General features: G+C 43.0%; 1 protein-coding gene across 2 annotated transcripts in view; it reads right to left on the minus strand.

The window, feature by feature from the left end:
• Plcxd2 (phosphatidylinositol specific phospholipase C X domain containing 2) overlaps positions 1-26079 on the minus strand; it is a 52281-nt gene that overhangs the window by 14297 nt on the left and 11905 nt on the right. For both annotated transcript variants that reach the window (XM_032900258.1, XM_032900257.1), the window contains exon 2: positions 6461-6921. In XM_032900258.1, the coding sequence (XP_032756149.1) occupies positions 6461-6921 (461 nt within the window). The remainder of the gene's footprint in view (positions 1-6460; positions 6922-26079) is intronic.

Here is a 26079-nt window from a genome sequence, read left to right on the forward strand (position 1 = left end):
TCATGGCATTGACACTTGGCATAAGCATAGCTCTTGGAGTTTACATAAACAGTGAGAACTCATTTGTGAGTGAATAGATTTTCAGTTGGATGCACTGGCTCTGATGAAATTACCATCCCAGGAGAGGAAAGCAATGTGCCACCAGGTTCAGGGAAGACCTTGTAGAGGCCATGGGCCTCCAGTGGGGGCCACTGGAGATGGCAGTCATTTCGAAAATAATTAGCAAGCTATATCCACAGCATTAATTAGTAGTTTCTGGGAGGCAGCTGGGGGACAGAGGATTGCTATTCTGATTGCCCCAATTCCAAACTCTGCTGTGTGGTTTTCTAGAAATGTTGTATTTTCCCCTTAGGGGCACAGGTGAGCTCTTCCCAGAGGAATCCTCATGTTTACCCTGTGAACTGTAATCCTCTGAGCAATCTCTCAGGCACTCAGGAGGAAGGGATTCTATATGTTCATCTCATTTCCAGTGTGTTCAGGCGCCAGACGTTTTGAATGCCCAGAGGCCATGGGGCTGTCAGTGCGGTAATGTCTACCCTCCTGGTTCTTAATGCTTCTGAGTAATGCTGAGCACTGATGACCATAGTAAACACATGTATGTGCTAATGAGGTTAATCACAGGCTCACCGTAAGCAGATTGCTGGGGAGACCCAAACTGGTTAGGTTGGAAGGGTGAAGCCTGAAGGAGAGGTGCCCTGGGCAGCAGGGATGGGGGGTGGACAGGAAGCCCTGCAGCCCTGGGACAGACCTAGCAGGTGGTGCCCAAGACACCTGCCCCCAGGCTATGCATCCGCACACTAGAGGACAGTACTCAATTGTACTGTGCCTCAGAAAATGTGTCCTTAGTACAAACTGCACAAGAGGGGTTTTCTGTCCTTTCCTCTTAGTCCTTGTGGATAGTCTGATCTGGAAGTTGCTGGGGGATCTCTGCTTATAAAACACAGGTATAGAGACTCTCTCTCATCGAGCCTGTTCACAGCATCTTCCTCCCTATCTCCTTGTGCCACTTTTTCTCTGAAATACCTCCTGTCCAGCTCAGCAGTTCATGTTCAGTTTTGTCTTGACACTAAGGCGGAAAAATCTCATTTGTTTTAAGAACAGTCCCTCAGGTGATCTCTTCTTACTGTGAAGGTTCCTTTACTGGGGCTCCTGGGGTGCCAGCTCATGGGGTGCTCTACTTCCTCAATCCATTAGAAAATCCCTTTCTTCATACCATGTAGGTCACCAGGCTTGATCTTATCTTACAGTTGCAGTCTATCTTAGGTAGATAGATTATTCCTATTAATTATTCTTCTTCTTCTTCCTTCTTCTTCTTCCTTCTTCTTCTTCCTTCCTTCTTCCTTCCTTCTTCTCCTCCCTCCTTTCCTCCTCCTCCTCCTCCTCCTCCTCCTCCTCCTCCTCCTCTTCTTCTTCTTCCTCCTTCCTCCTCCTCCTCCTCCTCCTCCTTCTCCTCCTCCTCCTTCTTCTTCTTCTTCTTCTTCTTGTCTGCAGGAGTATGCATACCATGGCATTCAAGTGGACATAAGAAGAGAACTTTCAGGAGTTGGCTCTCTCCTTCTACTATGGGTTCAGTTCAAGGGGTTGAATGGAGATGACCTCAAACTCAGAGATCCAACTGCTCCTTCCTCCTGAGTTCTGAGATTAAAGATGTGTATGTGAGGGTCCTGCCCCTCTAACTGGGCTGTCTTGGTGGCCTCAGTGGAAGAGAATGGACCTAGTCCTGTAGTAACTTGAGATGTCAGGTTGGGTTGGTAACCAAGGGGAACCTCACCCTTTTCAGAGATGAAGGGGAGTGAGGGATAGAGGAAGGGTTGCGTGAGGGAGGGACTGGGAGGTAAGGGGAGCTGTGATAGGGAAGTAAAGGGAATGAATGGATGAATGAATGAATGAATAAATAAATAAGGGGGTGGGAGTACCACCATGGCCTGGCAACTTACAGATTTCCTACTTTTTCATTTTGATTTCAAATACTTCCAAACTGTAGACTAAATCCTTCAATTTACTGTACCCTTAAAACCTTATGTACCAGGGCATGCATCTCTAATCTGTGAGCTGTGATATAATTACACGTTGAGTAAATGAAATGTGACTGGTGGTACAGTACTTCCTGATATTAAATTCCAGTAATAAAACACTGGGGGGTAGGGGATGGACAGGTTGGGGAGGTTGCAAGGCAGCTCATTACATAATGAATATTTAAAGCCTGATCACAGTGTGACACTGCCCAGCATGGGGCCAATGACTGGTGGCTCTCCTTGAGTGCTCCTGTTTCAGCCATTAAAGAGACATTAAGCTGGGGATACTTTCCCTTTTTCTAATAGATCAGCCCAGTTCTTTCCTCTATAACCATGGATTTAGCAGTGGATAACGCTGCTAAATTAGCCTGTGCATGTGCAAGTGTGTGTGTGTGTGTGAGTGTGCGTGAGTGTGTGTGTCCTGTATAGTATGTGTACTTGTTAGTGTGGGTTTGTTCACATGTGCAGGCAGGTGCACATGCATGCCTATGCACGTGTGTGGAGGTTACCTAGAGGTTGAACTGTTGGCTCTCTTCCCTTGATAGCTTCCCACTCTTTTTAAGTAGAGGTCAGAGGATAACATCTGGGTTCAGGTCTCTATTTCCACCTATGGGTCCTGAGGCTCGAATTCAGGGTTGGCAACAAGTTCCTTTACTTGCTGAATCTTCTTCTGTTTCCTGAACCATTATTTTTTGAGACAGAATCTCTTGGTGAATCTAAAGTTCTATTTAGCCAGACTGGCTGGCCAGTGACCTCCAGGATCTGCCTGTTTTTATGTGCAATCTGTCAACCACCCAGAATATCATCTGTGTGCCAAATTATAAAATGTTACCCAATCTCATATTTAACTTTATCTTACTACTTCATTCAAATGCCATCTCCCTTTCTCAATGGGAACAATCCGAGGCCCTTTGAGACTAGGTTCTTAAGGAAAAGAAAGTGTTTTTATTTCACAACACAAGAAAGCAGTTGTGAGAGTCATCAAGGCCTAGGGGAATACTAGAGAGAAACCAGCTAGTGAGGGAACTCTGACCCACACTCTCATTCATAGTGCATCCTGGGCAAGTTGCTGTAGTGTCTCCATTCCTCAATTTTCCCATCTGTAAAATGGGGATAATATCGGATGTCTATTTTCTAGTGTTGAGAAGACCAAAACAGTTCATCTAGTTCTTAGTGAAACTGAGTTGGCATTTCAAGAGTTCCAGGCAAGCCTGGACTACAACATAGCATGATCCCATAACAAATAAATAAGTAGATTGGATTAAATTAGATCTGTGAGTCTGAACAGTATTAAACCTAAATGTGAGAGAAGAGATGTGATACATACTTGAAAAAAATATCACCTACACTTGGTGCTCAACAAATGTTTTTAAACAAATAACTGAGAGCTCATTTTCTCCTTGAGTTAGTTTGTTTTTACGATTTTTCTTACTTATTTGATTGTGTGTGTGAGATTAAGTACCTATGAGTTTAAGTACATGTGAGCCTTGAATGCACACTGAGTCCAGATGAGAACAGCAGCATCCTCTAGTGCTCTTCACCTATTCCCTTGAAGCAGAGTCTCTCCCTGAACCCAAGGCTTACATTTTCTTAAGCTGTACGTGCCAGAGACCCACCTGTCTACACCCTTCATGAAGCTGGAGTTATAGTCACTTGTGGGGACATTTGGCTTGTTTTATTGTTGCTGGGACCAGAACACTTGCCCTTATGATTGTAAAGCAAGTGCTTTTAACTGCCACGACATCTCTCTGGTCCCCGAAAATACTATTTTAATATGTTTTTCTTAAGGCCAGGCATGTGGAACAGTGGTAGTGCTGTTTGCCTGGCATGTATAAGGACCTGAGGTCTTTATTCAATACTTTTTAAAAGACATTTTTCTCAGTGTACTTAATGGGATGGCAACAATGCTAAATGAATGTATCTTTTTTGCTTTTCTTGGATAAAGTTTAAGGCAGAGGCTGTCCTTTCCCAAAGCTCTTGCTTACTGCTACCACACCATAGCATCAGAATAGAATGATCTGAGGCCTATCTTTCCTGAGCGTGTTTCTCAGGGGTATAGGTTTGGAGGCTTATCTTTATTGGGGGAGGGGCATGGATAGAGGGTAGTAAGCAGAGTTTAGATAAGACAGGATAGAGTTTTACTGACCAATTGGCTGATTTCACAACTTTGCCTTGGGAAGATATTAGCCAAGCCGTTAAAAGTCAATTTAGATGTCACATAGACTGCAGGCAAATTAAATATTTGGTAGTGTGGAAGTTTGGATGAGAATGTTCCCTATAGCTCATATATTTGACTATTTGGTCCCCCAGTTGGTGGAAATGTTTGAAAAGGATTAGGAAGTGTAGTCTTGTTAGAGAAGGTGTATCACGGAGGGTAGGATTTGAGGTTTCAAAAGGTGTGTGTGATCCACAGTGTTTTCTCTCTGCCTCGCTGTTGTGGATCAGGATGTGAGCCGTCTGCTAACTCTTGCTACTCTGGCTTTGCTCAGTCATCATGGTCTCTCTGAAACCCTAAGCCAAATCAAACACTTTCTTTTATAAGTTGCCTTGGTCATGGTGTTTTTTCACAGCAATAGAAATGTAGCAAAGACAGAAGTTGGCACCAGAATTGAGGTTGCTGTGGTGGGCCTGACAGTGCTGGTTTTTGGAGGAAAGAGGAAGAATTTGGGATTTCAGACTAGGGAAAATGTAGAACACTATAAACAGGGCTTGATGGGCAATCCTAGTAGATGTTGAGATCAATGTAGACTATAGAGGTTCAGCTCATGAGGTTTTTGGGGGGGATAATATTAACAATAAGGCTAGAGACCATATTTTGGCAAGGAATGTGGCTGCTTTTTGCCCTTGTTCTATGCATTTTCCTAAGGCTAAATCACAGAGTTTCAGACTAATTTCTTTGGCAGAAGAGATTTCAAGACAGCTTCATATTGACTCTATCCTGTGGTAATCACATAGATCTACAATTAAAACGAGCAACTGGAGCAAAAAGAAATAGAAAATATACATTTTAAAGAGGAAAAGGGGCACCAAATTTAATGTTGGTGCCAAGACTTGTTCTGAAAGACAGGAGATTAAGGAGAGGCCTGTTCTTAAATAGAATAAAGGGAAGGGTGCCCTCAGGGCAGGACCTCACCCAGATAAGCTTTCAATGTCTAAAAAGAAATTTTCTGCTTGAAAAAAGCAACAACAGATCAAAGCTTCTACAAATATGATTTTAGGGTGCCAAGTTGGTAGTCAAACTCTGCAATGTCACTCATGTTGTTTGGACTTCATAATTCATGAAGGAGCCAATGGACTCTGCCTTCATAGTGAAGGAGAGCCACTGAAGCCAGGTATGAGGCAAGGGAATCCATTGCACAAAGCTGTGAAAGTAAACCCTAGATTGTATTGGAAGAGTCAGAGGCGCCAGAGTCCTGGAATTTCTGACAAAGTGAGCTGCATATAAGGAATGGAACCAGCCCAAGAAAGAGAAGAAAGCTACCAACAGCAAAGTTATAAGGACAGGACCATGTAAGGCCTTTGACGCTGGGCGTGAAGGTGGAGGGTCTGGAGTTTGCTCTGCTGGGGTTTAGTCTAGCTTTGGTCTGGTATTTCCTCACCAGGTCCTCTTTCTTCCCTGTGAAAATGGTAATGTATACTGTGCCATTGCATGCTGAAGGTATACAATTTGCTTCTTTGCTTTTGCTTTCGTAGGGGTTACAGCTAAGAGACTGCCCTGAGTCTCAGGTGACACTTCAGACTTTTAAATAGGTTTGAGACTGTGGAAAACTGTGGGACCTTCTGAATTTGGATCAAATGCATTTTGCCTTATGATGTGTCTATAAGTCTATGAAGGCCAGGGGGTTGAATGTGGCCCATGGAGGCTTATATATTGGAATTCTAGGTCTCAAGATGCTAAAAATGTTTGATGAATTAGGAGGTGTGGCCTTGTTACTGGTGTTCACTAAAAGTGGATTTTGAGGTTTCAAAAGACTTGTAACATTCTCAGTGCTCTCTCTCTCTGTCTTTCTGTCTCTGTCTCTCTGTCTCTGTCTCTCTCTGTCTCTCTCTGTCTCTCTCTGTCTCTGTCTCTCTCTCTCTGTCTCTGTCTCTGTCTCTCTCTCTCTCTCTCTCTCTCTCTCTCTCATGAATGTGCATCAAAATGGAAGCCCTCAGCTATTCCCTTGTTTTGACTCTAATCCTTTGAAAACCATTAGCCAAATTAAATGCTTCCTTTCATCAGTTGCCTTAGTCATGATGTTTTATCACGGCAATAGAAAAGTAACTAAGACATAGAACATAATCCCATTTCCACCGAGTTAATCTCAGAGTCTAGGTACTCTTCTGCACATGCTCAGTACAATCTGCTCGACCAGCTTATATGCCTTGGGTCATCTCACAGCTGCCAACCTAGGAAAGCAGAGTTGAGTTCTTGCTCTCAGCGGTGCACCGCCCCTTCCTCTTACCTGGTACTTCTTCTCCCACAGACTCCGCAGTGTCATGCTTTCCACACTGCAGGCTGGGCACAGCTTGTTCCCAAAGGCCTCCTGGATCCGCAGAACCAGGCATTTGTGGTGGGCCTCATCCATGGCGTAGAAGTGGTTGAAATCCAGGAAGATGATCTCTTGAGGATGCTGAGTGAGGAATGCATCAATCTCCATCAACCCATCCCACACCTTGATGCCAAAGAGCCCATGGATGAAGTAGATCTCCTGGTCAGTGTCTCCGGGCTTAGAAGACACACGTAGGTCAAAGTAGCGGATCCCAGCCTCTAGCTGCTCCCGGAAGGTCAGGTTCTGAGTTACAGACCATTTCTTCATTAATTTCTTTACCAAGGAGATCCGGGCAAGGCGTTTGACAGCTTGGGTTTGGTCGGGCCCCACTGGGGACTTTTCGTCTACCCAGTAGCTGAATGAATCATGGGAGCCTGGATAAAGCAATAAAGGGAGAGGACCAGAGATGAGACAATCCAACTGATATGATAACGACGATGAGAAACCAGAGCCCAAATGCATTATAAGTAAGTACTTGCAAAAACTTTCTAGCCTGCTGGGAATGAAATAAACACAAATAAAAGTAATGTGGTCTTATTAGCAGCTCTTTAAGCCTAGGGTAATACTATAATTCTCACATATTGCTAGTGTAAGGTAAATTACTAACTTTTTGGAAAGCTATTTAGAAATATGCTTAGAAATCAGAGCTTTAAAATATTCATAGTGCAATGATCTAGTAATTTCATTTCAGGGAAGCTATTCTGGAGGAAATAAACTCAAACCTTGGGAAAGAACCAAGATGGCTGCCAGAGGCTCTCACAGTGGATGCAAACAGGAGGAGGCTTAAGCCCCTCTCACAGGACATTTATCTGTTTTACTCATTCCAGTAAAATGTGAAAGGGTATAACGACACCTGTGCTGACCTCAGAAATGCTAGGCAGGCATATCAGTAAAGAGTAAATGACATATCTGATTGGTTCGTAGGAAAAGTCTAGGAAGACTAGGCCTAGAAGGAACCCAGTAAAGACTGCATAAATCAACCCACAGCCATCATTATGTCAAATGGGGAACAGTTGTTACCCAATGGAACGTCTTTAGTCTTAGCAAAGACACTATAAACAGGAAGAACATGAAACGGACTAGACAAGACAACCTTATCTGCAGATGATGTAATTTTGTTCATAAGATACCCTGAAGGTTCCACACAAAAAACTTCTTAGACTAACGGTGTTTTAGTTAGGAATTCTATTGCTGCAATGAAATACCATGACCCAAAAGCAAGTTGAAGAAGAAAGGGTTTATTTAACTTATACTTTCACATTGCTGTTTATCACCAAGGGAACTCACACAGGGCAGGAACCTAGAGGCAGGAGCTGATGCAGAGGCCATGGAGGGGTGCTGCTTACTGGTTTGCTCCCCCTGGCTTGCTCAGTCTCCTTTCTTGTAGAACTCAGGACCACCACACTAGCCAGGGATGGCACCACCCACAATGGTCTGGGTCCTCCCCTTTCGATCATCAATTATGAAAATGCCTTACAGCCAGATCTTATGGACGCATTTTCTCAATGAGGGCTCTTTCCTTTCAGATAACTCTAGTTTATATGCCAAGTTGAAATAAGACTAGCCAGCACACACAGTGATTTTTTTTTCCAGCAGTGTGGCAGGATACAATGTTAACAGGTGATATTAATACTAATAACGAACACTCTGGGAAAGGAACTGGGAGACAATACTATTTACAGTAGCCTTAAAGCAAGCAAACAAACACTCTTGAAATAAACCCGAAGAAGGAAGTAAAGGATCTGAAAATGAAAATTTTCCAACACCGAGAAATTGAGGAAAGTACTGGCATATAGAATGACCCGTATATTCGCAGATTGTCAGAATAATGAAAGGACGAACAGTTCTCAAAAGGTGAATGCAAATGGCCCGTAACCATAAAATATGTATAAGCTCACATCAGAAAAATGCAAATTAAAAATACATCGCAATTCCTTCTCATTCTAGTCTGAGTGACAGCCATTAAGACAACAACAACAAATGCTGGTAATGTAGACATAATGGCACCTTTATGCGCCAGTGACAGGAATGTATGGTACAGTCTCTATGCAAATCAGCAAGAAGCTTCTTAAAAAAACAAAATGCAAAACCAGTACAACATTCTGGGTATTTACCAAAAGTCCCTAAGTCAACATGTCACAGAAACACTTATACATGTCCATCGCAGCACTCTGCACAACAACCGTCATGGAGCCAGTCTAGGTACCCAACAGTGGACCGATGGTTAAAGAACATGTGGTATATACACACAATGGAACTCTTTCAGACATAAAGAAGAATGAATTTATGTCAGCTGCAGGGAAACAAGTCCAACTAGAGAAAGTCACATTAAGGGAATTGAACCAGCCTCTAAAACACCAACAGCATATTCTCTCTCATTTGTGGTTCCTAGATTTTGATTCAACACATAAAATCACATATGCTCACAAGACATTGAAACAGAAGCAAAATTGAGTCAGGGGACAGGAAAGACTAATGCAGGGGAGGGATAAAGGGGGGAATAAGGAGGCCTGGTATGTGCTCAATGTACAGTACGCACTCATATGAAAATGGCTGTATGTCAGAGTACCACATGCAATGAGCACACAATGTACCCTTCTCAGATATACAGTGCATTGTTGTTTCCTGCAGTCATCTCAAAAATTTTGCTGGATCTAGTAAAATAGGCTTTTCCTTCCTATTTGTTCAAAATATAATGTAAAGGAATATATCTATAACTAATAAATGTATATGTTTGACTATACAGTGATATATAAAAGGAAGGTTATTGAATCTCATGCTAACTTGTGAATAACTGGAAACATAATTTTGATCTTCTACAATCTGGGTTTGCTTAAACACTGAGTTTATCTTAATTTTTCTTAATTTCAAAATAAAATGACCTGTAACAATTGTACTCACCTGCCCTGTGTCTAACCAGAAGGCGCCAGGACTAGGCATAGAAACAGAGCAAAGCATCCACAATGACACAGCAAACTCACTTTTCTACTTTCTGTTATCCATAAAAAATAGCAACACAGATAAAAAAGTAAATATATACACTACTTTACTATTAGACAAATCTGAGGCAGGAGGAATGACTTCTTGATCAGATAAACACTTTGGTGGGCTTGACCCACATTAGCAATGACATCCTGTGTGAACTCATGTCTCCCTGTGCTGGAGCTGTCATTCCCACCCTGTGTCTTACAGCAGAAAGGGGCAAGTGCTCTCCTAGACACTGAGATGATTGGTGTGTGTGTGTGTGTGTGTGTGTGTGTGTGTGTGTGTGTGTGATGTCTATTTGTACACAGAGGCCAGAACCTTGATACAGGTTCTCACTAAACCCAAAGCCTAGCAAGGCCCAGCAGTTCTCTTGCCTCTGGCCCCAGACCCTATATGTATATGTATACATATACATAAAGGTATACATATAATATACACACATATGTACATACAAAATATATCTAACAAAATTATATGAAATAGTTTGTCATATCATTTCCTTCTCAGAATAAATCATCCTATATTGACTTTGCTGTCCCGTCATCTCAGAAAAGTGAACAAAAGACTTGTAACTGCATCACTAGGTGACAGAGAACATCTAATGCAGTGTTACCTTGGCCACAGAACTACACCATGTATAGTACAAGATGCTCACAGCAGTATGGCTTCTGTGTTTCTTCAAAGCCTATGCACAACCAACACCTTCCTTCTTAGAGCTGATTCTGGCCTGAGATTTGGTACAGCCATGAGAAAAATAACCAGGGCACGGGGTGTAGCACAGAACCTGAGGAAAAACACTGTCAGTTCTGACAAGTCATCATTGGTTGGTTGGTTGAGATGTCATAACAAGAAGGAATAATGAAGAATGCTAGCAACAAGTCAATATCAGGCACTGCCTGCAGATTCCTCCTCTCCTGGTATCCTGGAGTAGCTCCTGATGCCTACAGAGCAGTTGGACTTAAAATTCATCCTGATGGATTGGAATCTCCAATCTACTGAGTTTGTTGTTCAGTTTGTTGGTTTTTGTTTCCAGGAGTTTAAATATGGTATTCCATGTTTCTAATTTATATTATTGGGTTTTGTCTGAGTTTTGATTTATCAATGTCTTATCTCTTACTTCATGAATTATAAGGCAAATTCTGATTTGAAAACTCAAAAAAAAAAAGGACTTGTAACGAATGATGCTTTATTCTTATGCAGCTTCTAATGCTCGGAAGAGATTCAGTTAAATATTAAGAAACTGTATGCTTATTCATCTTTAGGTGAACTGAATTTCACAAGTGAGAAAATTACCAGCATATTTCAGGTAAAAGAAAAGCTATTACTAATAGAAATGTGGGCCGAGTCCCCCTGGACCTTCTGCCTTGGATCCTGTCGCTAATGAGGCTCACTGGGTTCTGCCTAATGTTCTGCTTCTTTTGGCTACCCAGAAGCAGGGAATTTTTATACCTCCTTATTGAGAGATTTATTACGAATACCTTACATATAATGGTGAACAGCCAGTTCTCTCTTCCTTCTAAATTGCATTAATGAGCCAGCTGTTGGGGACACCGTATAAAACAGAGTGCAAGGCACACACTCAACTTAATTCCTGCCTGGGCACCAGGGAATAGCTGTTAGCCAAGCATGGCAGAGACACAAATCTCTGGAGTGTGTTTGCTGGTATCGAGCCCAGTTTCAGATCCACTGGGGAAATGTGCTAACAACCTCAGATGCTCTGCTCAGTCTGAGAACTGTGCAGAAATGTGACATCCATGGGACCCCAGGGGTCATTTCTGATTGCCCAGGACACACACCATTCCCAGCCCACTGCACCAAAGAAAGGCGAGCCCACCTCACAGGAACAAGCGCGCACTGAGTTCTTGCGGACTAGTCTCACCATTAGCCTTCCTTTCAATCTCCTAGCTATGTCACCCTTCCCAAAACCCTCTGTGTCAATGTTGCCTGCAGGATAGGATATTGATGGAGGCTGTTGAATGCATCACAGGGTTGTCCTAACCAGGTCCACAGAACTCAAAAATAACCACCCCCGAATAATATTTTTTTCAATACTTTGCCCTCTCTGCTTATTTTTCCCCCTAGAAAAGTTTTGTTAACAGAATCCATAAAATAACAGTCAAGCAAATATAAGGTTTTGGTAACTGGTTGCGTAAAGGAAACGGGATGGGAGGGAGAGAAGGCTTTAAATCCAGTTTCTTTCAAGTCCCAGTGAGTGGATTAATTATTGACAGAAGTTCAAGGGTTCTTTGTGAAGGGTAATAAATACTAGCTGGGGCGACATCAACAGTAGGCTTTGGAAATAAGCAATTCACCGTGTGTTCAGACTATGAGGTGGAGTCTTCCCCAGGAGGCTGGAAATGTAGAACTCTTGTCTGTGATCCCAGTACTCAGGAAGCAGAGGCAGAGGCAGAGGCAGGAGGGTTGCCGTGAGTTTCAGGTCACCTGCACTACATAACGAACAGCAAGAAATTTGAACATCTGAGTCCCTCCTTCATGGTCTATTACTCCCAGGGCTAATTGTAGCCCTTAGGAGGGTGAGAGTGGGGATGGAGAGATGACTCAGCTATGAAAGCTCTTTCTGCTCTTGCAGACAATCAGAGTTCAGTTCATAGCACCCATATGGTGGCTCACAACCACCTGTAACCCCAGTTCCAAGAGATCCAATATCTTCTCCTGACTGTGTGTTCCTGTACACACACAGTGTACATACTCAAGCATGTTCACAGACATATATCCAAATAACATTAAATAAGACATTTTTAAAAGGTAAAAAAAAAATTATCCAAGTACTAGAAACTTAGTTGTTGACAAATTTCTTTATTTTTATAGTTATTATTATATTTGTTTCTTCCTGTTTTTCATGCCGTCAATAGCCACTTACCTTTCTTTTCCTCCGTATGTATGCAAAGCCCTAGAACAATGTCTATAACAATACTTTATAATAGAAAGTAGTGATTCTCAGCTTTGGACACACATCAGGATCTCAGGGGTAGGGGGGAATCTTTAAAGAACGCCAGTGCCAGGATCCCACCTCAGACACACCAAGATAGGATCTCTTTGATGTCAGGGTTGAAATCCTGTCTCCCCACTCCCACACACACATAAAATGATTCTGCTGAAATTTCAGGTTTGGCACTCACTGTCACAAATGTGAGCTTAACCTTGCGTTTTATCGTCAGCTGGCAGGCATAGCCTCTTCAGCTTGCTCTGAGAATGCTTTCAACATCTGAAGTACTACTATGATGGCTAGACTTTCAAGTATCTAGGGACAGCTCCCTAACCCACAGAGCCCCCTTTGACCAACTAAGTAGGTTCAGCTTGTTAGTGGAGAAGCTATCAGGCCTTGCTTTCCTTAGTGTGTCTTCTAGGGGTGACTGGATAGGTTGCCTCAGATTAATTAGGGCCTTTTGGATGTGCTCTCAGTTATGTTAGAGTTCGGAACAAAGACACCAGAGCAGCTGAGTCACAGGGGAAGAGAGTCTGGGATGGGGGAAGATTAACAGTGTCTTGATTTAGAGTTGTGGTTACTCCTTCTTGGACAGCATTGCTGGTCAGAATCATATAAAAGGCCAGGGGCAAAAATTAAAAAAAAAAAAAAAAAGCAAACCAGAAAACAAAAAACAAGATGACCTTGTGAGTTCCAGGAACAACCAGTTTGTTCTTTTCCTGGAACACAAATTGCCCAACATGGGTGCTTCTTCTGATTGTTTCTTGGGGATTTGGGAGCTCCAGTGAGCATGCTTGGTTATCACCCTGATTTTAGTTAGTACCACACTGTCTTACCCAGATCTCATAGCTTGGAGTAGTAGCCATTTTCTGAGCTCAATGAAGAAGAATTGAAAGCAAATTCCCTAGGAACCTGGCTTCTAAATAACACAAGAAGGATTGCAATAACACAGTCTGCCAGGGTAGATAACGTTATATACGCTGACATTTCAGAATGAAGTGGCATTCCTTGTAGCCACAGAAGTAGGACCGGAGGAAGAGGAAACTGAAAACTATGAGGATGGTGAACTTCATCACTCCTGGGTCACAACCAGGGAGCTTGGGATGGTGAGCAACATAAGGAGCCCCTGAAGTCACATGTTTATGTCCCCACCTCCCTGTCGGTACAACTCTGTCTTTGGGGAACTTCAACTCTGAAGCTAACAGCCCCTCCAGGTGGCTCACTGCTCCTACTTTCCCTGACCTGATTTCTTCATTGTTCTTGGGGATGGTCTGTAGAGACAACTATAATAAAATTGGTTCTTAGAGGGCGTACGAACCTCCACAAAATCAAAAACAAAAACACTCGTACTCTACGTCTAAACACAGCTATGTACATGGCACACAAACAGATATAAAGTGATCTTAACTTTTTTTTATTTCAAAAAGTGTTTCCCTGTAACTTATTTGTATTTATGGGAAGGTGTGCCATGCGTGGGCAGTGTTCAGTCAGACCGGAACAGCAGAGCATCATTGGAGTCCCTGGGGCTGGAGCTGTAGGAGGTTGTGAGCCGCCCAACATGGAGGCTAGGAAGTGAACTCTGGTACTCTGCAAGAGCACAGTATAAGCCCTTCACTACTGAACCATCTCTCTAGATCTTTACTACTGAAATGCATTGGTTTAGAGCCACGCGGAAATGTTTAGAAAGACTCATGGTGGGAAGGTTATTGTGAACAAATTGCTAAGGAATGCTATTCTAGACTGAACCTCTGGCTTGTCTGGATGCCACTTTGACAGCTTTGTTCCTCATGAGCACGCTCCTTACTCTCTTCAGAAACTTTTGCTTACCCGTCATCCATCAGATAACCCTCTAGAGAAAAGTTTGTTCCCATCTCCTAGAACAATCCTAGAGGACTATTCAACTCTCTCATCTCCAGTTTTTTTTTTCAAGTATTCACAGACATCTTTCCTAGGAACAAGTCACTTATTTCTATGTCTATTCAACCCCAAAAGACCCAAATTAGCAATTTTCAAAAATGTCAATTGAGGACATGTTTACAAGTGATGAATGATCAGACTGATTTGGAAAACAGCCACAGCACCAAGTGAAAGGGAGAGCTCCCACGTGGTTGAGAGGACAAGATTTGGTACCACGTTCCCTGCTTCCCTGCCTTGTGACAGAAATACTAACCCTTAGTTTCCCCATCTGTGAAATGGGAATGACATTGGTAACACATTAGTTCGTTGTAAAGACGAAGTGAGCATTTGGAGGGGTCCCTGGAAACAAAATAAGCTGAGACTCATTATTTTTCATTATTTATTGTTTTCCATCTGCCAAGGATATCTGAAAACTAAAGAATTGAAATCTCAGCAAATGTTTATAGTTGGGGAACTACAAAGCCTCTAAGTGGTTAGCATTTAAAACATTTAAAGTCGAGTTTAAGTGATACATTTTCTATTACCTATAAAATTCAGCATCAAATATAATCACTTTGGATGACAGCCAACTTTCTCTTGGGGATGGTGGTGCATAAAATTACACTGAGTGTCAAGGTTTTTTTTTCTTTTCTAAATTAATGTAGAATATACAAATTATATGTCCTGAGAAAATTAATAGGATTTGAGCCACAGGGATCTTATCCTGTCCCAAACCAACAAAAATTAAGAAAATATTGGAAAGGCCCAAACACAGAAAACCGAGACCCTTACTCCTACTTTCTCTTCGTTAAGCTATGTTAGCCACATGCCGTTGATGTCAGTGGCTTCTGGATAGCAATAAAGGCCAAGCGGGGATGATGATGCTCTGTGGGACCAGCAGGAGACCCAGCAGTGCTTACTGTGCAGAGACTAGCCAATAGGGTCTAAGCCCAAGAATGACTAGTGACTCGCACCCATTTCTTAAAGAAGAGATAGAAGATAGACCCTAAATAAACACCAAGTTTCAGGGTTGGTGGCCTGGTTGCTTGGAGTTCATGCTTGATTTAAAGAGAGACTGAAAGAGAGTATCCACATAGAATTAAAGAAATCTCAGCAGAAGGACCGAAGGAATATCCCTGTGATTGCAGCATCCCGGAGCCTGGAGAAGAAGGTTTTAGAGTTCGAGGCTAGTCCGGGCTATCAGTAAGAACCACTTTCTAATCTAAGTGTGGCTCAGCGGTAAAGCACTTCTAAGGAGCACAAGGTTGGGAGTCTGACTCGGAATTCCAAGAAGTAAGGTGGGATTCAGGTACACAGACACATTATCTCACTCAAAGTGGCCTATGGTTCTTAGGGAATGCCTCCAAAATTCAGATGTATTAATGTTGAAGTGCTAAAAATATGCTCCCCCATGCTCAGGGTTGGGGATGTAGCTGGTCAGTCCATCTGAGAGATTTGGTACAGTACCACTCCTCCATGTCTGACAAAGCGAGGACTGTTTTGGAAGTGATGATGTGAATGGGTTGCTGATCTCTAACTTGTCTGAACGCACTCATGGATCTCAGTCTGACTGTTTGGAGGTCCCGGTCTCTCAGAAGCTGTGCTCTCTGGTACTGTACCTCTAAGCTGGTTGTATTTGAACCGGAGTCCTCAGGCAGCTGCAGATCTACCCTTAGGTAGAATGTGGTGCCGTAGGAAGGGGAGATACGGGAGGTTAGGTGCAAGAAGAAAGGCTCTGTGATGAAGATGGTCTGTTTGAAGACTCATAAACGAAGTTTTCTTCTTGGTATGCCAGAGTTAAAGCCTTATTACGGAGTATCATAATCAGCTTATATAGATTGGGGAGGCATTCTAAGAACAGAAGTAATGGGTATCATACAGTTACAAGGACAAAATGGGGAGGGACGGGCAACTGCAAGATGCGGCGTTTGACCAATAGCACTGAAATGAACACCACATCGTGAAAAAGTGTTGTACGGTTAACTTCTCCAGCATGTGGTAGGGGGTATCACTGTAGCAGCTGAAAACAGATTTCTGACCACAGAGAAGGTCCATCTGAGGCTTCTCCCTGCCCTGAAGAACACTGAGGTGGTGTAGATACATCAGGCTGTTTGTGGCCGCGGCTAGAGGCTCCACAACCGCGGATAGAGCTGATGAGGAACCTCGATAATAATAACTGCCTCAGCCTGGTTCACGGGCTGCCTTGGCTGTATTGAAAGGTAACACATTACCAGGAATGGTGGGCGAGGCACTGGGGTGAAGGGCGAAGTTGACCAACTCTGAGAAGCTTTCTACCTGCTCTCACCAAACAAGTCTCTAAACATACCCTCCCTGTGCCGATGCTACCCAGAGTAAGAATTTTGAAGATGGAAGCCAGGTCATGGAGGCGCTACTGATGTGTTCCTTTAACGCCCCTCCCCGATGTAGAACCATTGAACCTCTTCCCTCAGTTCTCTGATAAGCAGGAAGAAGATACTGAGGGATGGTCACACCCTGCATTCGTGCTGACATTTAAAGGTCAGGTCTTCTTGTATCATAAATAACAATATTTCCCATCCACGCATATGAAAAGGAGAGCTGGGAGGATTACTGGCAGAGAAGGGAACCTTTGAAAGTTCAATGGGCAAAAAAAAAAAAAAAAAAAAAGAAAAAAAAAAGGCCTTCATTTACTGCAATTCTGCTGAATGCTGTGGCTGAGAAAGCTTATGTCACGAACTGAGAAGGAAAAGGATAGAGCCACCCAACTATTCTTTTCCCCTGACCTTATTGATTTTAATATGGTTAGCCCCTTAATCAACAGAGATTGCTCAAAGAACTTAAGGACTGACCAATGACAGACATTTGATTGAGTTTTGAAATATCGTATTTGACAACAGGTCCCCCTTTTCTTTTTGAGGCGATATGAAACTCGGGTGTTGGAATACGAGGCAAGGTCTACCACTGGGATATACAACCATTCCTTCAGAGTCTCCCTGACTGCTTTACTGCCAGAGATTAGTTAGATACAACTTCCGGAAGCTGGTATTTATGGAAAGGGCATGTGGCCAACCTCACTGACATCTCCCTATTTAGAGTAATTTACCTCTAAAAAAACAATCACATATTCGGCCACATAGCGTTTAAAAGCATCTCTTACTCTTATCCACAGTTCTTGTTGAAGACTTTTATTCAAGAATAGAAAGGCCTTCCTTCCCTCCCCAGTGCTTGAACCTCAGGCTTTGTTACTAACATGTCCCTAGCCCAGGTTCTGGTCTGAAAATAGCTGTTTCGGTTTCTAGAGTTCTTCCTACCAATGTCAGGCTTGGCATTTTGCTCATGTCATTTGCTCTTTGCCACCGTCCTGAAGGCAGCAGTGACACGCACGTACTTATTACAGATGAAGAAACTGAGGCTCGGACTGGTTTTGCTTCAGAGTTGCAAAGTTTGCAAATGGCTACCTAGAAGAGAAATTCAGGTCTTGAGAAGCAGTGCTAAATGTCGCTTGCTTCTGGTAACACCCCTTGGCTTACCTCTACTGCTAAATGTCTGTTCGTCACTCTAACTCAGGAAGATCGGTGAAGAGATGAAAGTTTTTAAAAAAATCTTATAAAGAACTGAAAAAAAAAAACCCACAAAAAAACCCCCCCAAAAAAAAACAAAAAAAAAAAAAACAAAACTTCTGTGTAGGAACACACGAGGGCACTCTAACCTTCTCTTAGTTAAGGAAACATTTTCTTTGAATTCTGCTGCTCACAGCTTTGACACAAGCACCTTTCCTGGACCTTAGCCTTCCCCCTGTCCCTAATCTCTGGAGGTTAAGGAATGATCCTTAGCCACTCTTCTCCCTCAGGAGTTGGCCACTTCCACTTTCTAGCTGCTCATTTAAAAAATCTCTGGTTCTCTTCACTGTTACAAAGAGACACGCTTTTGAGGCTGGAGAGATGGCTCTGTGGCTGCACATTTCTACTGCTCTTGAGGAAGACTTCTGTTCACAGCACCTACACCCAGCAGCCCACAAACCCTGTAACTCAGGTTCCAAGGGATCTGATGCCTTCCTCTGGTTTCTACGGACCCCTGCATACATGTGGTTTGCATACAGATAACTAAGTGTTTTAAGATCTATAACTTATTTCTAACTACACTTACACAGAAAACATGCTTACTGACCTGACCATATTTGCAAAACCACCAAGCACACCCCCAAACTGAGAACTCCGTTTCCCTCCCGCAGATCAACAGTGAGAGCATCTTCATGTCGGTTGACGACAGCTAGGCAGCACGTTGACTCCTTCGGTGGCTTATTCCATTTTTAACATTTGTGAGAGTTCCCCTTCACTCCAAGAGCTGTTGTTTCACAGTTTTCTGGGGGGCATTAATACTCCGGGGGGAATCCAAACCCCCAAACCACCTTCCTAGTCGTCGAGTTGGCTGACTTTCTCACAGGGTAGGAAGGGTAAGAGTCATGTGATGGGGCTGGTGAGCTGGCTCCATGACTAAATTACGAATGCGTTTCTGCTGCTCTGGGGACCTGAGTTGGGTTCCTCACCCACACTGGGTGTCTCACAACTACCTGTCACTCTAGCTCCTGTGAATCCATAACCTCATATAAAGTCTGGGGGCACCAATATTCATACACCCACATACCATCTTCTCCATATAAAAGTTAAAATAAAATCCTTTAAAAAAATCATGTGACAAAGTGAAGAGTAGCCAGTTGAGGGAGGTAAGTGTCTCAGATCTCTTCCAAGACAAGCCAGGGTCTTCTTCCTGTTCTGCGAATGAGAGAGTAAGCCACATGCTCTGACAGATGAGAGAAGGAGGGAAAAGCCGATAAGTAGCATCTAGATTACACCACATGATGGGATTAAAGAGAGCCTGGACTCCCACCACAGCAGGGAAAGCTAGAGTGAACACATCTCACCCTTGAAGACCAGCTCTCTGAAGAGCTGCCCCTGCTAATGCTTCGCTACGTTCTTTCTGTCTAGTGCAGGAGGAGTTTCCTCTGCAGACGCCTCGCTGGGTGGTTCCTATACAGACCACTTAAACCACTGTGCTGCTTTTGTTCTGAGTCAATAAAACGCCTCTTGGATGTCTGGTCTCAGAAAGAAAAAAATGCAACTTGTTCAGTGGAACGGGTCAGTGGGTGGTCCTTCGTACATAAACATCCTCACAGTACCATGCATTAGAGACCTGGCATGGAATCAGACGGTCTCGGATGAAAAGGAAATTAGCTTTATTACAACCAACAAAAAAGAGCTGAAGGTTTGGTGTAACAACTGGCTCAGACACCAGCTTCATAAGTACCTTTGATTAAGATGTGATAAAACGAATTCAACGAGAGCTAGTTTTTACACGTCTAGCACTGACACCAAGATACTTCCTTTTGGCAACCTGTTTAGTTTCTTTGTGCCTCAATTTCTTCATCTGAAAATTGGGGAGCAGTGTACTTATATCTCTGACTTTTGGTAAGGATTTCATTAGACTTATGTAAAACAGAGAAACCAATGCAGGAAGCCTAGTTAATCTTAGTATTACTAAGTAGGCTAGCCCTCTGCTTCTGTTAGTATTTTCATACTCCTCTATGAAGTGATGGGCATCTTAAGACTTTGCAATGCAGTTACAAGCACTTGTCTTATCTTGGGCATCAATACTTGCTTTCTGCATGTCCTAGTTCCTCCTTAAGACAACGAGGAAGACCCATCCTTCATGCCTAAATTCTCCGTCGGCATTTCACAGTCTCATGTCTCTCCCCTCCTCCATCCCTCCCTGCCACTTTTCCTACAGACTCCCATTTAGAACCAGACACCAAGTGTATACGGAGGTGCTGAGACATGGCTTGGAACGGTAGAGAAAGAACCAGGAACCAGTCCCCAGTGTGTGCACAGGTAATGGGGATACATAAAGAAGTTACTCCTGAGCTGCTTCCTGTTGGATGAACTATAACTGGCCAACTGAAGCAGGGTGTTGGCAGGGCCTTAGGGCAGAGAAAAGAACAATTCGCAGACTGGGGTCAGAAAATGAGCATATTTACTTCAGGGGTTGGCTTTAGGCCCTCTCTATATTGTTGCAGACTCCGTTTAGGACACAAAACAAAGCTCAATGCTGGACACTGCTTTAGGTGGGTTGGACTCGATTTTTACTGGAACACTCCCCCACCCCCCACTCTCGCCCCACATTTCTTAAACTGTCACTTCCCCAGTTCTCTGTGGCAGCCCTTCTTGGTCCCCTGAAGGTTCCCTGTGTCCTGATTTCTAGTCATTCTCATTTACTTCCTTCTGTGCTCTTTTTGGCGCACCCTTCCCCCACCCTTTCGAATGCTGCTCTTGAGTCTTCTTCCTCAGAGCTACTCTTTAACCAATTCCACCAGGAAGCAACCTAGCTGGCTGTTCATTCAGGAGGCCACTGGCCACGTTCTGACTTTGTTGGCTTCCTTCCAACTGCCGGATATTGCCTACAAAGTACATGAACTGTGTAGCTCACTCACTCAAAATTTGCTACAGTGTCTACAAAGGTGTTAGAATAAAATCAAGTAATCAGGAAGGATGGTCACTAATTGCTATATAAAATTTAGGTTTGTTTCTTACTAGATAGTATTCTAATTACACTGTGATTAATTTATTTTACCTTTTGTTTCTGTTTTGCTTTGTTTTGTTTCTTTTGAAGCATCTTCCAGCTATATAGCCCTAACTGACCTGCTCCTCATTCTACAGCTCAAGAGGGCCTCAAATGTATGGTACCAGTTCTGCCTCGGCCTCTTGAATGTTGAGATTATAGATATGCACCATGATGGTCTATTTATCCGTTTAATTCTTAAGTTTTCCAACTTAAAGAGTTTAGCCAGTTTTTAAGAAGGTTTCACAATATCCAACAAGACATGGTGTTACTTATTCTCTTAGGACTTGGGACGTAGAGGTGGACGTGGAGTGGGGGTGTCAGGAGGAAACCTCAAGGCCCATCTCAAACACACAAACAAATAAACCAAAAACCCCACCAGGTTTAGTGATGCACAACCGTAATCCCAACTTTTAGGAGGTAGAGGCAGGAGGATTATTGTTACAAGTTTAAGGCAGCATGATGTGTCTAAAAAGTTTTAGATAAGCCAAGGTTATATAATAAGACCCCATCCCCCAACCAATAAACACAAGAATTTGAATGTACTAGATGTCTAGTCTTCACCCTGGCTTTCTAGAGGTTCTGTGGCCTTATGGGAAACTCTAAGAGAATGACTTAAGGTAAGATCTTGGAAAGGGTTTTATATTGAGGTCAGTTACATGTGGACCCTGGAATTTCTGTACCCAGAAATGCTTTGTAAATTGTCACATATCAATCCCAGGGAAGTAGTGCTGTTGAAAACCCAATGGCAGGTGAGCAACTAGAAACAACATATCTGTAGTTTCCTGAGTTGATGATAAGTCATAGCCTTGCATGGAAATAAACAATAATTGTGAGCACACAGTAGTCAGTGAGTTCTACGACTTTTAACAGATTATCAGACGTGATACATGATACAGGAAATCTTGTTTATCAGAGTCAGGTAAGCTTCTAGATTGTGCTTCCTCAATTTGGCACTTGTGGTGCAAATACTATAATTAGCTTCATTTCACAGACAGGGAAACTAAGGGCTGGAAAGGTGAAGCTTTTTACTTGAAGTCAAGTAACTGCTAAGTTAATCCTACAGGCACTAGGAACAGGAGTTCTAACCTGAATGATAGACATCTCTGTACTTCTTTCTAAGTAAATAAAAATGAAAAATAGGCCTCTGATTAGCCTTGGGTAAAGGGTCTTGTTAAGCAAGTAGGTAACCTAGAATCGATCCTTGGGACCCGTATAAAGGTGGAAGAAGAAAGTCAACTCCACAGACCTCTAAGCCAGTAGAAGCATGTATGACCCCAGACACAAATCATACACGTATAGATACACAAAGACACAGGCACACAAAGAGAAATAAAATTGAAACAAAGTAACTTCAAACCCCCTAAAGATGGATACAATGTATACATGTATCCTAATATATACAGCATCACAGTGTGCCTGATAAATATGAGTAATTGCTTTATATCAACTAAAACAATGAGAAAATAGAATAAGACACAAAAATGGAGCAGATACAAAAATGACCATGTGTTCTTAAATAGTGGTGTTTAGGGTAAAGTGTTCCTAATGAGAAAAAGATCAAGATATGGTGTCATAGCATAGTACAGACTGACCTCAAACTTGGGAACCTCTTGCCTTTACTTTGCTGAAATTCTGGGTTTAGAATATGTTAGAGCAGTTTTGTTTTGTTCTATGTTTGGACTTTTTGGAACCAAGTCTTACTCTGTAGGTTGGCCGTCCTGGAATTTGTTATGTAGGCCTGAATGACCTCAAACTTGTGTCAGTGGTTCTTCTGGTTTATAGCCTTAACCCACCATGCCTAGCAAGGACAGTACAGATAGAAAAGTATTTTGTCTCACAACCCAAGCATTTAATCTCTACAACTCTGATATGAATAAAACATAATTCGCATGCTAAACTATTTCAGTGGCCCGAGTTGAAAATATAGTAATTTACAAAGTTATAAGTGAGAAATGAGCCTTATGGTTAGGGAATACAGCAGAAGACTCACTTTGAAAATTCCTTACCATTCCTGGGCGTTATTTAATTGGACTTGCCCTTTCCGTCCTAGTTACTTCTATGTGACCCAGTTGAAAACCATGGGCCAGAGTCATCTGACTCCGGTCTGCCCCATTAAGTGCCCTCTCTTCCCTCGATGCTCTGCAGGGAGTGAGTGATCCTTGAGGAACTGAGGTCACTGTGTGGGAGGAGCTCCATATCTGTCTCCAGCCCTGTGAGGCAGTTGGGACAGGGTCCTATGTCACGCACGCCCATCTCTCCATATTCTCCACAGTACTGAGTACAGGTGTACAGAGGCCCACACGCACAGCTCCCTGAAGGAACAGATGCCCAAAGAGCTAGCTAAATGCCAACAAGCTTGGGGCCTTTGATCGTTTTGCAGCCATCTTAGGTCCATCCATCTTCTTACAGGTGGAGCTCCTTCTAGCTACCTTTTTACTCTTGCACGTCTGTTTATCCCCAGTTCCATTTATTGCAATTGGTCCTCCTGGGTTGAGTTATCTAGGGCAATGAAGAGAAATGTGCCAGGAGACATGGAGGCCAAAAATAAACCAGTTAGGATGACTAAAACAACAGCTATAATAAAAATCTGCACTGAACAATTTAAATAGAAAAGTTCTGGAGACTGGATTTCCTGAGTTGTTTTCTAATAACATCTCCTGGGGCCTCCCACATCATCCACCTGTTAGGTCCTTGGAGAAATGCAGCATTCGTAAAGAACAGGACTTCCTATTAACAAGGGAGTGAAGGCTAAGCATCTTTAGGATGGTCAGAGCTAGCCAACAGAGCCAAGATTTAGGATCAGGGGAACCACTAAGTTGTCTTCCAAAGCAAAAGACATCGTAATACCTTATTGCCAATCCAATAAACTTCAACTCTCAGGCTTGATTATTTTTCATGAGCCCTATGGGGGAGTATTAATAATAACCATCAAACTGCCAGCAAAATCCAAGAGAGCCATGTGGCCAATTTAATTTTTAATCAGTTGCCTATTGAATTTATAATTATTCACAATACACCAAAGTAATGTGTAAAGCCAAAACCTGGAAGCAGAGGGCCTTAATCAACACATTCCTTTTATGTATAGAGAAGCCAAGAGACCTCCCATTGTCTGAGGAGAGACAGGGCCCAGGGTCCTAGTCTACCAATGTCTGGCTGGAAGGAAGCTCCAAGGAATGGTTTCCAGGACGCTTTTGAGATCTAAGTGATTGTCAAATGAAATATCTATGTATGAAACACATATGAGACGAGCTTCTCTGGCTATAAGCACTTCTCCACAGGACACAGGCCTTCCCTGAGCTGTCCAAAGAAAGAGAAAGATTGAACGAACGGAACCCTTCTTTCCCCATGCCTCGTGCATGAGTATGCCTTTACCACAGTCTCCAGTCCAGTCCCTATATCCTAGAAGTAAAATTTAAGGGGTTTCAATGACATGCCTGAGAGGCACTATAAAGCTCTCTGTGTACTCATGGGTATCTATAGTTTTTCGAAAGGGTTTCCTGGTCTTTAAATGTCCAGAACTTAAAAGAAATTCTTCCTCTGTTCTGATCACATATACCCTATTCTGTCTTCAAGCAGAGGATACCGCCTTCTGGAGTCTTTTGGAGGATCTTTTGTTCTTCCTCTGGCTAGCCTTCTCAACTCTGAGGTAATCCTGTTTCCCTTAACATTTTGACATGAAAGAAAAAAAATAGTAGTGTGGGAAACCAGGCAAATGTTCAAGGGAGGAGCAGAGTTACGTCATGTTAAATATTCTGCTGCAAAATTTCCCCTCTTTCATGGTACCCCTTGGTGCAACCTCAGATGTCAATGTGTGGGAAAAAGTGGTCTTTGATGGCTGTGGTAAATCGAGTCCAGTTTCTACTTCACGGAGGCCTTGTGTAATGCGCCCCACACCCCCAGTGCTGCAAACAAACCAAACCAAACCAAACCAAACCAAACCAAACCAAACCAAACCAAACCAAACCAAGCCAAGCCAAACCAAGCCAAGCCAAGCCAAGCCAAACCAAACCAAACCAAACCAAACCAAACCAAACCAAACCAAACCAAACCAAGCCAAGCCAAGCCAAGCCAAGCCAAACCAAACGAAACCAAACCAAATAACAACAACAAACCATGGCTGGGGAAACAGTTCACCAGAAATAACGGGACTCGATCGGTACATTAAAGGACCATCTCTGCGAGCCTTGATGTTGTAAGAAATCTTAGATGAAAGCTAGACAAAGTTATATATACATTAAAGGACCCCGTTAAAGGGCCCTGAGAGTGTGGCCCAGTGATGACATTTGCGGAACATTCCTGGAGTTCTGGGTTTGCTCCCTTGCACTGCATAAACTAAGCTTGATGGTACAGGATCTCAAGAGCTAGAGGTCAGCCTGGGATGCACAGGAATCTGGTTTTGTTTTGTTTTGTTTTGTTTTGTTTTGTTTTTTTAAATAAAACAACCGGAGTGCCAGCTTAAAACTTGAACCACGTGATACTGGATATAATAGCATGGGTGGGTATAGGGAGATGGGCCAACTGTGCAGTAAGATTTAGCTCTGACATCATCTCCACTGTGCCACCTCCCAATTCGGAGATGTTCCCCACATATCTGAAGCCCGGCAGGCCCAGACTAAACAGAGCTGCTCATGCGGTCTGTCTGCTTTACCAGTACAGGTATTCTGGGAATGTTGCCTCCTCCTCCCTACCAGAGTCACTTTCCCACCTGTTTCTCCTGGTTAGTCACTAAGTCCAGTTGACACTTCCTCCCAGACGCCTCCAGCATCTGCCCGCTTTCTGTGGTCCACACTGTTACTTACTGCTTCCGGGTCAGGTGGCTTCCTACTTGGATGGCCTGAGTGACATGTTCCTTGGTTTCAGCTCTTACCTGTCCCCATACATTTTGTTCTGCAGACTGAGGGACCTTTTCAAATCACAAGACTGACATTTTCATTTACCTGCTTAAAACCCTTTACACTCTTCACGCCACTAGGTCGTTTGTTTGTTTGTTTTGAGACAGAGTCTCATGTGGCCTTAGCTGGTCTCATTCTCACTCTAGAGACTAGGATGACCTTTTCCCATGGGCTGGGATTTAGAGCTTTGTACCACCACGATGCCCTTTTGTACAGTT

This window comes from Rattus rattus, chromosome 4, assembly GCF_011064425.1.
Source record: "Rattus rattus isolate New Zealand chromosome 4, Rrattus_CSIRO_v1, whole genome shotgun sequence".
Lineage (NCBI taxonomy): Eukaryota > Metazoa > Chordata > Mammalia > Rodentia > Muridae > Rattus > Rattus rattus.